We start from the raw sequence: 17,263 nt of genomic DNA, 5'->3' as shown, positions 1-17,263 counted from the left end.
AGAACCATCCATTTAAAGATTGTAGGACTCTTACATGAGGTAGCACAATTCATCAGAACACGTTCAGCACCAAGGTTATCTTTCATAGGCTCTAAACACTCAAACGTGGTTCCTACCGCCACCATTCCCCCTTCAAAACCTCTGGGCAGTAAAGGGACGTTTGCTGTGAACTTTAAGCTTAAAACTCAACCAACTTAATATTTAAATTTAGTTAAAACTGACCGAGTGTGTGAATGTGTCTGTCTGTCGGCCCTGCGAAGGACTGGTGACCTGTCCAGAGTGTATCCTGCCTTCTGCCCAATGACAGCTGGGATAGGCTCCAGCAACCCTCGCTACCCAGAAGTAGAAGCGGCTTAGAAAATCTGACTGTGTGTGTGTGTGTGTTTGTGTGTGTGTGTAAAACTGACCAGCCTTAAATTCATTTTAAGCTGGACATAAGTTGTCAGAGGAGGTAACTCACCAAACACTTCCACAACGCAGTGCCATTGGGACACAGGGCTATACAGGAGTCCAGGGACTGAGAGAGGATTTATGTTGTTTTACTGGATTTTGATGATCAATAACTTGGGATTTCAAACAGCCTCAGTTCTAAAATCTGATTGGCTGAGCCATGCTGGAAGCTGTTGTAGGACCGCATCACAACAACTGAGCTCTGTATTACTGCACCACATCCACCACTAATGGATGGAGCACAGAGTGCGCTGATGACGTCGAACCCTTGTTTTCAAACTAGGACCAGACTGGTCAGCTAACTAACAGGCTAAAACATAGTAAACACGCAAAATAACTCTATCATTAACTCCTTTTTATACTTTTATATTGCCGTTTTACAGTGAATAATATTGCACGTTATTGGAAGTTTGGTTGCTTCTGATCGGTCTGCAGTTCACAAGCTCTATGTTACTAGGTTAAATGTCCTTATGACAGTGTTCTTAATAATGTAGCTGTATATGCAGCTCTTGCGATTTGAAAATTGTGCTCTTAAATGTCGACTTCCATATAAAAAAGGATTAATCTTCCAGCCCTACTTGCTATTTTTATATGCAACCCTAACAGTTAATGGGGGATCCCAACCGAAACCCAGCATTTAATGTTATTTGTTAAGTTATTTAATCTAATATTGCATTATATTAGATTAATATAATTATATTAGATTATATTATCCTTACAGCGCTCAACAAATCGTGACGGATAGCCAGAGGCCAGAGCTAAAGGCCAAAAAATACATCTGCAGTGATACATCACTAACCTAAAATGGTCATACAACTTTTTTCTTTGTTAAAAGAATAATTCTGTTGATGAACCAGCTGGTGCGAAAGAATTCAAACAGCCTGTTTTCAACTGTCCTCCCAGGAGCACTTGTAGTCATTCGAATTTTACTTCCACCATCAAAATCCATCTTCAGAATGGGATTTTCCTCATGTTTAACCTGGGGATTTGGATTTGGCTGGAGATACTACGGCTACACCTTTGTAGAAGGCGAATAAGCACATTCACAACAGACATGGTGATGGTTGCATTTTTGAGTTTGTCCAAAGTGTTGCTTTAATTACACTCATTATCAACAGAAACATCTGATGTTTACACAATATGCACATAATATGGTATGAATGGTACTTTTATTGTTACAAATTGCATCTAAAACAGACTTACAATGATATGTACAATCACTTTACGCCCCTGTGCAAATTTTCTACCAGTCAAAAGTCACCGACAGCAAAGTTACAGTACATCTATATGTTCCCAGCATAAGTTGTGGCAGCATAAAAAATAAATATCTACTCAGCAAAGACCAGTCTGTTAGCTTATAACATCTGGATTATAAATATCTCCTTTAAAATAAATTTCAGAGTAGTTACATAAAACATCGGTCATAAATATCTAACATCACTGGATTAAAAACTCATTGTATGTGATACATGTACTACTCCACGAGGATCTGCTACGTTTCTGAAATATAAATTTGTGGCACAACAAGTTTTACAATATACATATACTGGCATCTCTAAAGATAGGTATTCGTTTTGAGTCTGTCAATGCTGTAAGAGTTGAGTGAAGCGTAAATATGTGGAGTAACAACCTGACAGCTGGATGTATGATTTGCTATACACACAGAACGTTCAAATATGTATACATATATGTATATATTCCACAATAGAATACTCACTTTTTATGAGACTGATTAGATTTTTGTTTTTGTAAGACACAGGCTATTCATCTTGACTAACGCCAAGTACTAAACTACCTTTACATCACAATATATTGAACAGTGTTCATTTGCAAAGTGCTCCATATGTCCAAAAACACACCTTTTTTGTCCATTGTAGATATATTAGAAGGAACCCAACAGCCAGTGGTTCTGCCCAAGTTAAAAACTAGAACATCAAAACCACCCTGAAAACAGAACCGACCATTATTGTGCATAATATACCATTGTTATGGCCGCAATTGTCTGAGTTTAGGTTACGCTTGTGCCTTTTTTTTCACCGAGCAACGATCAAGGAAAAGGAGCAGAGAGATTGTATACACGTTAAGAGAAGCTTCACAGATTATTTTAAAGCACCGATTATGCTATAGTAATACACTCGTCAACGTCTGATTTAGTCACGTGAGACATTTTGTATCTATTTCTGGCAGTGAACATGTGCCTAAAATTCAGTTTTGTGCTTTGCTGTAGTCCCTGCTTTGACTTCAAACTTATCCAAAGTTAGACATGTGCTTAATGGCAGTAGGAGAAATCTACTAGTCCATGTTGGTGGAAATGAAATGGAAATGGAAAGCAGACCGAGAGAACGTGCTAGGTTATGCTGTGTGCTAGGCATGACAGCAGGGTAAGCCGACTAAATCAGCAGCAATTCTGAGGTAGTTGCGCGGGTTTGTCAGTAAGCCGAGTGGTCTTGGCTCCCGACACTATGGACGGGTCTGTGTCCACTCGCTCTGACATCTTCACGCAGATGATGTCCACCAAGCGCTCAAACACTTGCCTGACATTGATGTTCTCTTTGGCACTTGCCTCATAGTACTCAAACCCTGTAGAAAGAATCCATACATTATAACATGATTATATTCAGTGTCAAAGGATATGAAGCCCTACAACTGCAGCCTTATTACTCTGAATATTATTCAGTTCTTCTTCTTTCTTGCTATGCAGTACCTTCTAAATGATTCAGCTATACTGCTATGACATTATGCAGTTATGAGCGTGAGAAACTGTGGGCTCACATAAAGGCTTGTGTAGTTTAGGGAGCTAAAGGATAAATTTATGATTTTTAAAACTTGCTGCATTATTCGACCATAAGACGTAAACAACGCAATTCAGAGTGATTTATTGTGAAATGCTCCAAATGTTCCAAAAAGCCAGAATTGCTCACAGCGCTGGTGACAGGAAGAGCATTTAATGCCTCTAAATGCCTCATCACATAAAGTTAAAATAAACATAAAATACAACCCCTTTTCCAAAAAAGTTGTCACATTGTGTAAAATGTTAATAAAAACAAAATGCACTGTGTGCAAATGATTTAAACTCTATATTTCATTAAAAATAGTACAAAGGCAGCATATCAAATCTCTGTACACAAGGAACAAGGCCAAAAAAAAGTATTTGCTGGCTGTGATCTTTGGGCCCTCAGGTGGCACTGGATTAAATATAGACATGATTATGTAGTGGAAATCACTGCATGGGCTCCGGAACACTTCTGAAAAACGCTGTGTGTCAAAAAGTTCAGCATTGCATCCAAAAATGCAAATTAAAGCTCTAAAACGCAAAAAAGAAACCGTATATAAACAGAATCCATTAAACGCTGCCACCTTCTCTGGGTCTGCAATTTCCCTCTGGGATCAATAAAGGGTTCTGATTCTGATTCTGAGCTCTTTTAAAATGGACTGTGGGGAAGTGGAAAAGTGTCCTGTGGTCTAACAAATCAAAATTTGAATTTCTTTTCGGAAATCTCGGACACTGTCCTTTTTGGGCTAAAGATCACCCAGTTTGTTATCAGTGCGCAGTTCAAAAGCCAGTATTCATGATAGTATAGTGGTGCATTAGTGCACATTTCATGAATGATGTGCACATCTACGAAGGCACCATTAATGCTGAATAATATGAACATATTTTGGCAACATATGCTTCCATCCAGACGACGTCTTTTTCAGGACAGGCCTTGCTTATTTCAGCAAGACAATGTCAAACCACATTCTGCACAAATTACAAAAGCACTGCTCTATATTGAAAGAGTCTGGGTGTTAAACTGACCTGCCTGCAGTCCAATTTAAAATTTCTTAGTTTCAACATTTGATTTGTTGTCTTTGTACTATATTCAATGAAATATATGGTTTAAATGATTTGCACCTCAATGCATTGTTTTCCCGCGACCCTGAGGGAGAAGCGGCTTGGAAAATGGATGGATGGGTGGATGCATTCTGTTTTTATTTATATTTTACCCAGCATCCCAACTTTAAATCAAAACACATTTTAAAAGTGACTTTTTCATGGTTGACAGTTACATGTAAGGTGTCAATTTTTTTCCTTAGATTTACTACTATTTTACCATCATTAACATTATATATAAATCTCAGAAGATACATGTAGGTTAACTGGTGGTTTTGGATAATAAAGTGACTATATTTGCATTTTAGACATCATGACACCTGGTTCCTATCACCACTACTATAAATAACTCTAGGCAAGTTTCACATCAAACCACTCTGAATCACTTTGTTTGCATCTCAACAATTAAATGATGCAGAAATGTTGAAAAACGAGTGGAATTCCCTTTTGAACTGCTGTTGGACTCACCTAACTGATCAGCCAAGTGCTTGCCTTTCTCCGAAGGAATGACTCTCTCATCATCCATGTCACATTTATTTCCCACTAAAATAACCTGAGCGTTGTCCCATGAGTAGGTCTTAATCTGGGTTGCCCTGCAACAGATAACATTTTCTGCATTTAGAGGATTAATCTACAGCAGCATTCTCTCAAAGTGGAAGTATGATAGCTCCAAAACCCAGATTGACAAACTGATATGCAATATCTTTTGCGTTGTTCAAGAAACCCAAAAATGGCAGTTTAGTGCCATTATATGCTATATATATATATATACTCTCATCTTCATGAGTGTGAATAAGTAAAAATCTATAAATCTGTATTATTTTCAATACATTTCTGCACTGTGCCAACCCACCCCGTTCTCTTCTACATGGTACAGGGGACAGATTTGAAGCTCTGATTTTCACTTACCAGTCCTGCACTGCATTAAAAGACTCCTCATTGGTGATGTCATACATGAGAATGAAGCCCATTGCTCCTCTGTAATAGGCCGTAGTGATGGTCCTGTAGCGCTCCTGACCTGCCGTGTCCTACAAATGACCAAAACAGCACAAACAAAACCCTTAAACCTACATGCATACGTTTTATTGGAATGCAGCAAGGTCATCTTTATCCATGACAAGCTGTTGTTAAGGTCAATGGTCATTTGGCCTATTGTTATGAAAAAGTAATAAGAACGTAAACACGATTTGATTTGAGTTTTGACACCTATTATGCATTTCATGAAGAAAAGCCAAAGCCAGTGAAGCTTGGATTCTCTTTTCTCTATTAGCTTTTCCCTTTTAGTTATGGCCATGAAATACCAGAATAATGACTAAAATTAAATGACAAATAGATGTTTTTAATTTATTTGTCACAAATTACTCGTGCCTATGTGTAAAATGAAATTGCAGAAGTAGGTATTTAATTTCATTTTCAGTTTTGTCAGAATATTTGCTCAGATTTTTGGAAAAATAAATGGCACAAAGAGGTTTGCATTTACATTTCACTGTTTTGATTTTCATTTTACCCCCGCGACCCTGAGGGAGAAGCAGCTTAGAAAATGTGTGTGTGTGTGTTTTCATTTTAATTTCTTTTTGGCTGGATTTGTCTCCCATAGGCAAACAGCTCCATTTCACTGCAGAACTGGGGTGGGGGATAATAGACAACTGTAACACCCCCCCTCTTTGAAGACATACAATGCTCTAAATGTAACTAAAACCCAGCAGTGATGTTGTTGAACTTTACCCTCCTCTGCTATCACTGCAGACTGTCAGGGTCGCCTACAGAGCAGCGCCAGTAGTCTGTTAATGAAGTGATGCTCTTTTTTCATTTTAGGGTCCCATTTTGTAGAGGGAGATTTCAACCACTAAACCTTGTAGCTCAGTTCCAAGGGGGAGGTGAAACAAGGAGTAGGGGTAAAAATAAGAAATGGGATTGTACCTTTATTCCATCACCTGTACACTAAATTTAGCATAATAAAGTTTTGCCAAAGGTAAAACCAAATGCCAATTTAGCCAAAGGTATTGGATGATAACTACAAAAATACAGGGCTTCTCCGAGGAGAGGTTTGGAAATAGTTAAACATTGTACATATGTTTAATTTACTTACTTAATGATGATATTTTATCTGATATTACTGTCATATAATAAGATAAAGAGCTTTTTAAATAGAATTTTCTCAGGTGCCTGAACGTTTTGCACAGTACTGTATGTTTTCTGATGTTTTTTTTTTTTAAACCAAATATGAATATTTTGTACTTAATGGCTGTTTTGACTGGAACTTGAATAAATGAAGTGTGGTGTGATTTTTGCACAGTACTATAAGGTAACATTGCTAACTGGTTCTTTCCTTGGATATTATTAATTGGTACAAAACCTTTACATTATTGAGTTCTTTAGACTTACAGATGTCATTCACAAAAATATATCTTTAAAGAGCCATCTACTGAAAGGTTCTTTAGGGAACCATAAATAGTTCTCGTATGGCATCGTCCCAAAACGCCTCTCTTGGAACTACTTTTAAGACTGTAGAGATGGACCACCACAATAATTCTGGACTCGTGTTGTTAATTCTAGAAGGTCCACATTTTTGCTCCAATCCAACTCACAACACATAAGAATGAAGTAAAAGATGCAGACTGTAAGGGGGGCCCTGAAAACTGGACTGAGAACCATTGGATAATTATGTATTAATGGCAAAATTATTACATTGGTCCACCTCTACAAAAATGTCCACACACTGACAACATTAATGAGGCTTACCTCTTGTGTATCAATTCATCTGACTCAAGTTTACATTTCTGGTAAACTGACCTGTGCAGATATTTCCAAATTGCAAGCACTGAGTATGCTGTGTCATTATAGCATGCAATGGATCAGGTAAGTGGAGTTTGGTGGGGTGTCTAAAATGTAATTTAAAGCCTTCTGTAGCGAGGCAAACGCTGCAACGTCTTTCATTGCATTCCTTTCTGCCATCAGTGCCTATGCAGCTGTTTTTCAGAGGCTATTTTTTGCAACCTCCAGCTCCCATTTAATCGCCACTCAATGCGCACTGATTACGGCCCGCTGCTTATCACAAATTGCAATTTACTCCAGTGTCTGCTTCTCTCTCTCTCCTCAGCCTTAGGCTTGTGTTTACTCTCTGGTCTCTCTACAACATAACCCCCCCACCCCCCAACCCAACCCCCTCCTCGCCCTGAGGAGCTGCTTTAATTGGCTCAGAGCTTGGGCTCTGCCAGGGAGCAGTGTGCTGCTGTACTGCTGCCATGACGACCAGCACTGATGATGCAAGTGCAAAAAAAGGAGGGGGGGCACTTTGCTTTCCTGTTTTTTCTTGAATAAAAAATATGGCTTTCATTCACAGCCTAGTAAGATGATGCAGACAGAAAGGGGATGTCTTGTCATGTGTGTCATGACCATGAGATGGTATCACGTTAAGCACGGTGAGGCAAAGAACCCGGGGACGTCTATATTGATCTGTGCCCAGAATAGATTCCTCAGTATATGAGCTCTGCATCCAAGCTGACAACCCATCATGTACTTTACCGTCTGTCTGCGAGTGTGACTTCACACAGCATTGTTATTTCTGTGCAAGAAAAGCCATCTTTCAATTCAATTCAGTGAATGAACATCAGTAAACACCACCGCTGCTACTAATGGGGCAGCAAATGACATCGGGAGACGTCATCTTGTAATGGACTCACCCAAATTTGGAGTTTGACCCTCTTGTCATTCCGGTAGACGGTCTTCACTTTGAAGTCGATGCCAACGGTGCTGACAAAGGAGTTGCTGAAGGAATCGTCTGCATATCTGAACAAAAAGCTGGTTTTGCCCACACTGCTGTTGCCAATGATGAGCAGCTTGAACATGTAGTCAAAGTTCTGGTCTGAGCCATCTCTCTGGCCAAAACGGTGGTCAGCTTTAGCCATCTGGAAACAGAGCAAGAACATCTTTTATCCTGAAAAGATGGAAATAAGCCTCATTGCGCTTCCAACCCTGCTGAAGCACAGAAACCAAGTTCATGGCAATTTCGTAAAGGATTTTAGATTTAGTAATGGTACTTTGGGTTAATATCACAACATGAAGGATCCCAGTGGTTTAGCAGATGGCCTGTGACAGATTCTACATGATATGATGCTTTTCTAATGGGATCTTAAGGTATTCTACAGGAAACTGTCGCTAATGGTAGCCAATTTCAATTAGGAAGCAAAACTATGAGGTTCCTTTTTGTTAACAGCAGTGAAGAGAACTGTGCTATTGGGCTATATCATAAGAAAATACAGGATTTCTATTGTGCTGCATGCTATAATAACTCTTGGAATCTTCCTGCAGTACTATCTTATAGCAACCTACAATACATGTATAGCATTCTGTAGTAATAATTGTATTAATTATAAAATTCAGTAGAATTACAATAGACCTTCATTTAAAGCATACACTCTCATATCACAGTAAAGGCTCTCCAGTCTATGTAGGGTGGACCTTACACATCATTACTTCTTTCTGAAACTAGCTGCTACACACTTTAAAATGATCTTCAAGGGTTCTTTAGTAAACGCAATGGTTCTATTTAGAACAGCTACTTCTGTCTAGAAATGCTTCAACACACTGGTGGAGAATGTCATGTATATGACTCTACAGAAGAAGTCTTTTTGGTGCTATGTAGGTCCATAACACATTCTCCACCGACTGAAGAACCATTATAGCATAAAATGGTTCTATACAGGACTGAAGGTTCTAAACAGAATCATTCCCTTGACTAAAGAACCATCTTTTCAAGAGTGTAGCCTCCAGAAACGCGCCACAGTCTGTGTTTACCTCAGCGCATCGTCTGAACAAGCTGAGCTGATTTTAAACAGGTTGGTATCTGAGGTGAACATGAAAAAATGGCGACATAGGTGTTAGCTGCCAGGTAGACCCGATAGAGAGCTCAGTACGCGCCATATGTTAAACCCCAGAGGCTAAACGACGACATTAGACGAACATACTGCTGTACCAAGCACGAGCCACGCACTCCATACATCCCACTCCTCGCCATTATTATGGAGCTGCTCACCTACCTCGACTAGCTGGAGCTTCTTCCACTGTCGTCTCCGCTACACTAGGTGAGCTGTATGAGCGCAGGCTGAGGACACAGCTGTGGAAGCTAGGCTGCTGTCTTCAGCCTCACCACACCGGCATTTATGCTCATAGACACGTCCAGTACCTTAACTAGGGGGAAAACTGTGAATGGCGAAGGATGAAGTGGATGCAGGCAGGCAGGCGGGCGGCTGGGGTGGGGCATGCCGCTCACTCATGCTGATTTAGGTTCACTCCTATGATGAATTAACATCCAGATATGAGCTCCCACAAATACATCATCATACAAGTTTTGGGAATACGTGTTCAGAATACAGACATCAAGCATGGGTTCAGTCCAAGTTGCATTTTGTAGACAGTAATCAGATTACTCTTTGCATTTTTAGAATACTTGTAGAATAATTATTCACCAAATTTTAAAAATACAAACCATTAATTGACTATTTTAAGGTCAGCACCCCACAAGTAAAGACTTAATAAACTCAAAAATGTCTTTTTTTTTTTTTACCCATACCAAAGTTCCTGCTAAAGACTGAGTAGACTGATAAATCATTGTGATGAGACAGTTACTAATCAGAGCGTTAGTAAACTCATTTGAGGGGTGACTGAACTGAGTAGTGGACATGTTCTTGGGTAATAAGCTTAGCTTATGGAAATCACCTACTGGAAATCACACAGCTACTGATTTATAGTAAAATTTGGAAGACGTCACTGTCCAAAGGAAACCATGCATCTCCATTTTAGTCCATTTTTATTTTTTGACATCATGTCAACACAACAACTGTCCTGTACATTGAGTGAAAATCTCATGATTAATGGACCAATAGAAATTATATAAAATTACTTGGAATACAATTTCTTTATATTAACTTAGATGGAAAGGTAAGAGTGTCTTGGCCTTCTCCTGTTCAGTTATTTTGGAGATAACTTGATTTACTTTGTGATTGTTATTGGGATATGGTGAATTGTTGTCTTAGGTCATGAAAGTGCAGTGGGATTATAGGAGCAACAGTGGATTGAAGCAGATGATGAGAGCCAAAACAATGTTGAGAATTTTGCATGCATGTTTGTGTTAATTGGAATAATTAAATTTTTTATTAAAAATATTAGAATAATTATGTGAAAAAACAGCAAGAAAACAGAATAAAACAGTACAGTAGTTTTTCCCATATATTGCAAAGGTATTCTAAATACATTGTTTGTAGTGGAATACGCTACACTTAGGACAATGTATTCAATAATTAGCCATAACTGCTTTTTCTAAGTATTTTGCCCAACCATGATCATGAATCATAAAGGCACAACAATGCAAGAAGACTTCATCAGTTAATTACATTTCAATCCATTTATTATGACACAATCTGTATGACTCATTGAATAATTTCTCATCTGGCCATAAATAGCACCAGCAATGGTGCATATGTTTGTGCATGGTGGAGCAACAGTGGTAAACTGCAGTCCTGGAGGGTCACAGCCCTGAAAGGTCATAACGCTTGACAGTTTCAAGTGGTCCCAACCGTAGAGCAGACATCAGCTCATTTGCAAGCTCACCGTGAGCCGAGTCAGGTACAACGGAGTGGAGAAACACAGCTGTGGAGTGGTGAGGCTGTCAGCGACTGATATTTGACCCTCATTTGCTCTGTTATATTGTACATAATACAGTACAGCTCTACAAAAGTGAGATCACCCTGCTCTTTATTTCATTTCCAGCAATTATGTGCTTGTTGTTTAGAAAAAAATTACACAGAAGCCTAAGTAAATACAAGCCTTCAACTAGATACATTTTTTGCAGTATCTAGTGTCTCTACCATCTGCGTTTGTCAGAGCTTCCATTCTTCCTAGAGGTATTTTTGCACACCTCTAAAAGTTCAGTCTTAGAAGTTGGCTGCGTTTGTTATTATACTTGTGTGGGAAGCTTTTGTGTAATTTTCTGTTAAAGGCTTTTTTTTCCTTCAACACTGATAAATGAACTTGATGTTCAATACAAAAGTGGTCTCTTACTTTTGCACACTTCTGCATATTCTTAGACCAAGACAAAGGAGATGGAGGTGCTTCAACCAACCATAGGTGCAACACTCCCTCCATCATAGCAAAAAAAAGACACTTCACCTTGAAGAAGGCCTTGTATTGAGTTTGAAATATTATGTTTTTAACTTTTTTTTTTTGCTATGATGCATGTTTTCCCTTAGAAACACACTGAATAGTGTTATAAGCAGCTCTTCAATAAATTGAACAAGTTCTTCATGTTAGATTTTCATACTTCATCTCCCAAACAACAAATGAGAACCTTCAACTAGAATGTAATGGCAAATCTTCTAGGCTTGATTTCTGGCCCGATTTTCACACCTTTCTACACAAATGCTGTGACTGTTGCAGTGCTTACTACATAAGCCATCAGCACAAAATTCTACATTGCCTTCAAGAACCAAAGCAGGGTGAGATGTCTGTAATACTCTCCAGAATAAATACACATCAGTCTTTCACCGCAAGATTTGATGCACAAAATAATTCAATGACAATTATGGCCAAACTGATTTCTAAACCGTAATAAATATAAGTAATATCAAAAGGAGAGTCAATATTCAAACCAAACATGAACCTGCACACATAGCAGCAAATGAGATGGTATTAGTTAGATCCAGACCAGTCAAACAGGTCACAGGTCAATGTGACAGAAGAGCAGACTAATCCCAATAAAATGTCATTGGGCAGAGAATTCCTGCTGGGACCCCATTCTTTCCGCTGCGCCTCAACCAGGCTTCTTTACACCAGAACTTTGTCCCCACTGAACTGGCCATTACTTTGTGGTGACTCCTTGTCCAATGCCGCTCTGCTCTAGCTCTGCTATCACAGACATGTGCTTGAACTCCGCTGGTCTGTGGTTGAACGCCTCCACCAACTGATAAGTCTCATGTCTCTGTGCAGCATAGAACAGTTGCACCTGATTGGCCAAGCACTGAGCCTCATGAACAGTCTGGAAATAAATAAAACAACCAAGTTATTAAAAAAGTGCTTTTTATAAAGCAACACAAGTTATTTTTCGCCAAGCTGTGTGGCACTCACAATGAATTTTCCATCCATTTCAGCAGTCATGAGCACAATGTCCTTGGCCTTCTGTAGGTCTGAGTAGTGGTACAGAACCAGCTGGCTGGGAGCGCTTTCGCCTAAAGTCTAAAAGTAAAACAAGCCATGTCTATAAACTGAAGCAGCAGGCATCACAGCACTGAACTAATGTAGTCTATTAATAGAGATTATGTATACCTGAACGTTGATAAGGGAAGTGAAGTGTAGCTCCTGACCAGCCCACTGACCCATAAAGAATTCGTATCCCTCTTTCCTCGGCAGAGCATACAAGAACTGTCAGAAGGAAAACAGAGCTTAATAACAGGATAACACACACACACACACACACACACACACACACACACACATATATATATATATATATATATATATATACACACACACATATACATATACACACTCACACACACACACATACACAAAATGTACAAAGTATATTAATAACAATTCATCCTTTGACACTAGTATGTATCAGTACGTTGGGCCTGGTAAGAACTAATCATAAAAGAGCAAATAATGCCCACAGTGCAAGAAAGCCGCTTCAGCACTGTTCAGCAATTACACCTGCATTAAGGTAGGTGCCTCGTCAATAAGCCTAAATGAGAATCAATCACTGTAACTAGTGTGCTGAATATTTTAAAACCTTAAGGAGCCTAGGGGAAGTGTTTCCATGCTAAATTGATAGATTTCTTTTTATTTAAATTGATTTATAATTATCTAAAAGGTGTAAATCTACCTTTAAGCTTAACTGTATTATATCTGCACTGTGCACTTTACGTTCCACTGATTTGTCTGAGGTTTTTTCGTTTCAGAAATTTGGCAGCACAGAAAAAGAGCATGCATACCTACGAAGAGAATGTGAATGACAAGCGATTTCCATGTGGTTCTTAAAACAATGCTGCCACCATGTGGCGATGCAATGTTCGAATAATGTTACATAAATATATCAAGATGACTAAAATTCTTTGAACTCAAACCACATCCTTTAAGTTCTAGCTTCTGCACATCCCACTGGCATTTCTGAAATAAAATTCAGTTTGAGATGCTGGAGTATCCAGCAAATGTCCTCCCACGCTGGGGAGTAACTCTCTAAAACAAAGCAGAACATCAAGTAGACCTATCAAGACGACCTGAAATCAAACCTTGTTCTTGGTCATATTAAGACTCACATTATCATTTAAAAGTCTAAATTCTTGCTTTCCATAATCTTTGATGGTAATGTAATAGACTTTGCCTGTCTCTAAACTGTCTTCTGATTTTTTCACCATGCACCAGCAACCACCTCCCCCCATCTATTGAGAAAATATGCTCAGTTAGCTCAGAGACCTTCCTTGATACTGTGTAACAATATGGTGAGCAAATGTATAATGTTCTATCAGCCTTATAAGACAGTCCAATCGTATTTCATTGCTGTGTCTTACCATTGGGCATGACTTGGCTCGACTGATCATCATCTCAAATGTTGACCCCTGAAACAAAACAAATGATTCTGTTACTACTGTTAATCTTTCACCAAAGAACTTACATTCAACATCTAATAATAATAATAATAATCATTATTATTTATTATGGTAATCTTAAGATCTGTCCAACATATTTTGTATGCATATTACCGTTCAATAATTTAATAATAACACTTATGTTTCATACTATTTTTGGATCACTTCAGAATTAACAGAAGTCAATTCTGTTGTTTTTATGCTTTACAAAACGTAACGTAAAAGAACGCACCGGTATGACAGCACTGATCGTGTCTTTCGTTGAGAAATAGTGCATCCAAAGCTACACAAAGAAAAATGATGGATTAAACATGGCAATCAAAAACACAACAGGAATATATGCACTTAATTCTATTTGTGTGTGTATACAGTATCTCACAAAAGTACACCCCTTTACATTTCTGCAAATATTTTATTATATCTTTTCATGAGATTCATGGGATTACATCTTTTCATCATACAAGTGGAGGAGTTTAAGTATCTCGGGGTCTTGTTCATGAGTGATGGTACAAGGGAGTGGGAGATTGACAGGCGGATTGGTGCTGGGTCAGCAGTGATGCGGGCTCTTTACCGGTCTGTGGTAAAGAAAGAGCTGAGCCATAAGGCAACGCTCTCGATTTACTGGTCGATCTACGCATATGGTCTGAGCACTAACAGGCTGACCTCCCACTTCTTTAACCTCTGCAGCAATGCTGGCAGCACTCATGCATCTATTTTTTGAAGCCAGCCTCTGGATGACGCTGAGCACGTGGACCAAACTTCTTTGGTCGACCCTGATGAGGCCTGTTCGGAGTGGAGCCTGTCCTGGAAAAGCGCTGTATGACCTTGGCCACCGTGCTATAGCTCAGTTTCAGGGTGTTAGCAGTCTTCTTATAGCCTAAGCCATCTTTGTGGAGAGCATCAATTCTATGTCTCACATCCTCAGAGAGTTCTTTGCCATGAGGTGCCATGTTGAATAGCCAGTGGCCAGTATGAGCGAACTGTACCCAAAACACCAAATTTAACAGCCCTGCTCCACATTCACACCTGGAACCTTGTAACTGTAACGAGTCATGTGACACCAGGGAGGGACGACACAATTGAGCACAATTTGGACAAGTTCACTGTGAGGTGGACTCACTTGTGTTGCCAGCTATTTAGACATTAATAGCTGTGTGTTGTTTTTTTCAGAGGACAGTAAATCTGCACTGCTATACAAGCTGAACACTGACTACGTTAAATTATATCCAAGTTTCATTTCTATAGTGTTGTCCCATGAAAAGATACAACATATTTGTAGAAATGTAAAGGGGGTATATTCACTTTTGTGAGATACTGTGTGTGTGTGTGTGTGTGTGTGTGTGTGTATATATATATATATATATATATATATATATACATACACACACACACACACACACACACACACACACACACACACACGAAGTAAAATGGTCACCTCTCCAATTTCAGTGCCAGACTTATCCTGAACCATGTCAAGGTTGAGGATTGATCCTAAAGTCTGAAGAAAAAAAGAAAGGCTTCAGCGACCATGTAATGAAGCAACACAAGTAAAAGAAATTCTGAAATAATATCTCAATATCTTAATTTGAGATGCTATGTCATTGCTCTGTCACACTGCCTGGTTCCTTTGCTACCTTGTTCTTAGTAAAACTTCCAGGTGCTGCTTTGTCTCGTTTATCCATCTGGAAAGAAGGCAGACAAAATAATCCATATTAAGGGACAGCATCAATGTATTATGTGGTATTATAATCAAAAGAGTGTGTGTTCATGACCTGATGGGTGTATATATTCTATTGGCTACTTCAAAACATGTCTAAATCAACATGCACCTTTCTAGTAGCAATGCTTTTATCAACATCTTTTGAACATCATAATCATGCTGTGATGTGGGGACAGCTACCTCCTGATCCATGAGTTTGATGAATTCAGCTTGTTTTGAATGTCCAAGAGGATCCTTCTTTATCTCGCTGCGCTTTTCTAGACGAGCTTTGTATTCTTGAGGCTTTGAGCTTCAGTTACATAAAAATACAGGATTACACAGATGTATACTGTAATATGCTGACTCAGTATCAACCGAAATGTCACTGGAAAATCTTAATAAATCCAGCATCTTTCTGCATATGACCTGAAATGTGGGAGTTATTTTGCTCTTTATGGATCTTGTGAACAATAAAGCAGCTCATTGTCCATTTTTACGAGCTCCACTTTGCAGTTCTACAGTTACAGACTGTAGTCCATCTGTTTCTCTGATACTTTGTTAGCCCCCTTTTACCTTGTTCTTCAAAGGTCAGGACCCCCACAGAGCAGCTATTGTTTTGGTGGTGGGTCATTCTCAGCACTGCAGCGACACTGACATGGTAGGGGTGTGTTAGTGTGTGTTGTGCCGATACGAGTGGATCAGACACAGCAGTGCTGCTGCAGTTTTTAAACACTGTGTCCACTCACTGTCCACTCTATTAGACACTCCTACCTTGTCAGTCCACCTTGTAGATGTAAAGTCAGAGATGATAGCTCATCTGCTGCTGCACAATGTGTTGGTCATCCTCTAGTCAGTGGTCACAGGACGCTGCCGGGTGCATATTTTTGGTTGGTGGACTATTCTCAGCCCAACAGCGACACTGAGGTGCACCTGATCTGTGGTGGTCCTGCCCACTTAAGAACAGGGTAAAAGAGGTCTAACAAAGTATGCAGGGAAACAGATGGACTCCAGGCTGTAGTTGTGGAACTACAAAAGCTTCCCATGTGTAAGTGGAGCTGATAAAGCTGACAATTAGTGTAGAAACAAGGGGGTGTTCCTAATAAAGTGGCAGTTATATTATGTATTATGAAACCTACAGCAGGTGTGGAGCATTTAACGAAAACACTTGGCCACTAAACACGGTTATGCGCACAATTCATATCTAATATCTAAACAGTCGACACCAGCAACGTTTCCATGTTTCAGTTTTTCTCCTGCAACGTTAGCTAAATGCGTTAAAAGTCTCAGTGACGTCACCAACCCAACCCACCTCCGCAGCTTCTTAATCTTCTCTTCATATTTACTGTAATACGGATTCTCCTCCAACTCTGGTTCTTTTGTAACCGAAAAGGCCCGGAGCTGAGAGGACACCAGGCCGGGGATGAGCGCTCGGACGCCCGGGTTTCTCACCGCTAACATGCCGCGGTAAGAGCAGGCCATCTGCACCACAGCCGCTGCCATCGTCTCCCCGTCGCTCATCAGTGGCGCTCCGGGTGAGCGCAGCGCCGCGATATTGGTTCCTATCACACAAAAACACTGCAGTACTTGTTCACTCGC

The 17,263-nt window shown here is 39.5% G+C and overlaps 2 protein-coding genes across 2 annotated transcripts; both read right to left on the bottom strand.

Annotated features, from left to right (window-relative positions):
• Positions 1 to 1,508: 1,508 nt before the first annotated feature.
• Positions 1,509 to 9,598, bottom strand: rab3b (RAB3B, member RAS oncogene family). Its single transcript, XM_017701322.2, has 5 exons — positions 9,364 to 9,598; positions 8,008 to 8,232; positions 5,234 to 5,352; positions 4,793 to 4,917; positions 1,509 to 3,030 (listed from the first exon to the last, which is right to left on the bottom strand). Exons 2-5 carry the CDS (start codon positions 8,230 to 8,232, stop codon positions 2,846 to 2,848), a joined length of 654 nt encoding a protein of 217 aa, XP_017556811.1. The 5' UTR covers positions 9,364 to 9,598; the 3' UTR covers positions 1,509 to 2,845.
• A 1,102-nt stretch (positions 9,599 to 10,700) lies between these two features.
• atpaf1 (ATP synthase mitochondrial F1 complex assembly factor 1) lies at positions 10,701 to 17,200 on the bottom strand. Its single transcript, XM_017701320.2, has 9 exons — positions 16,977 to 17,200; positions 15,869 to 15,977; positions 15,603 to 15,650; positions 15,404 to 15,466; positions 14,198 to 14,248; positions 13,888 to 13,935; positions 12,644 to 12,739; positions 12,446 to 12,553; positions 10,701 to 12,356 (listed from the first exon to the last, which is right to left on the bottom strand). The coding sequence occupies exons 1-9, from the start codon at positions 17,183 to 17,185 to the stop codon at positions 12,180 to 12,182; spliced, it is 909 nt and encodes a 302-aa protein (XP_017556809.1). The 5' UTR covers positions 17,186 to 17,200; the 3' UTR covers positions 10,701 to 12,179.
• Between the last annotated feature and the right edge of the window lie 63 nt (positions 17,201 to 17,263).

Source organism: Pygocentrus nattereri, chromosome 15 (genome assembly GCF_015220715.1).
Source record: "Pygocentrus nattereri isolate fPygNat1 chromosome 15, fPygNat1.pri, whole genome shotgun sequence".
In the NCBI taxonomy this organism is placed as follows: domain Eukaryota; kingdom Metazoa; phylum Chordata; class Actinopteri; order Characiformes; family Serrasalmidae; genus Pygocentrus; species Pygocentrus nattereri.
This window is presented reverse-complemented; position numbering and strand designations above follow the sequence as displayed.

Coding starts and splice junctions, on each gene's coding strand:
- rab3b (XM_017701322.2), bottom strand. CDS start 8,232: ATGGCTAAAGCTGACCACCGTTTTGGCCAGAGAGATGGCTCAGACCAG. Junction 4,918..5,233: donor TTTAATGCAGTGCAGGACTG/GTAAGTGAAAAT, acceptor TATCTGTTGCAG/GGCAACCCAGATTAAGACCT. Junction 3,031..4,792: donor GCACTTGGCTGATCAGTTAG/GTGAGTCCAACA, acceptor TTCTTTCTACAG/GGTTTGAGTACTATGAGGCA.
- atpaf1 (XM_017701320.2), bottom strand. CDS start 17,185: ATGAGCGACGGGGAGACGATGGCAGCGGCTGTGGTGCAGATGGCCTGC. Junction 14,249..15,403: donor CTGGCACTGAAATTGGAGAG/GTGACCATTTTA, acceptor TTCTTTGTGTAG/CTTTGGATGCACTATTTCTC. Junction 12,740..13,887: donor GAGCCAAGTCATGCCCAATG/GTAAGACACAGC, acceptor TCCTTCTGACAG/TTCTTGTATGCTCTGCCGAG.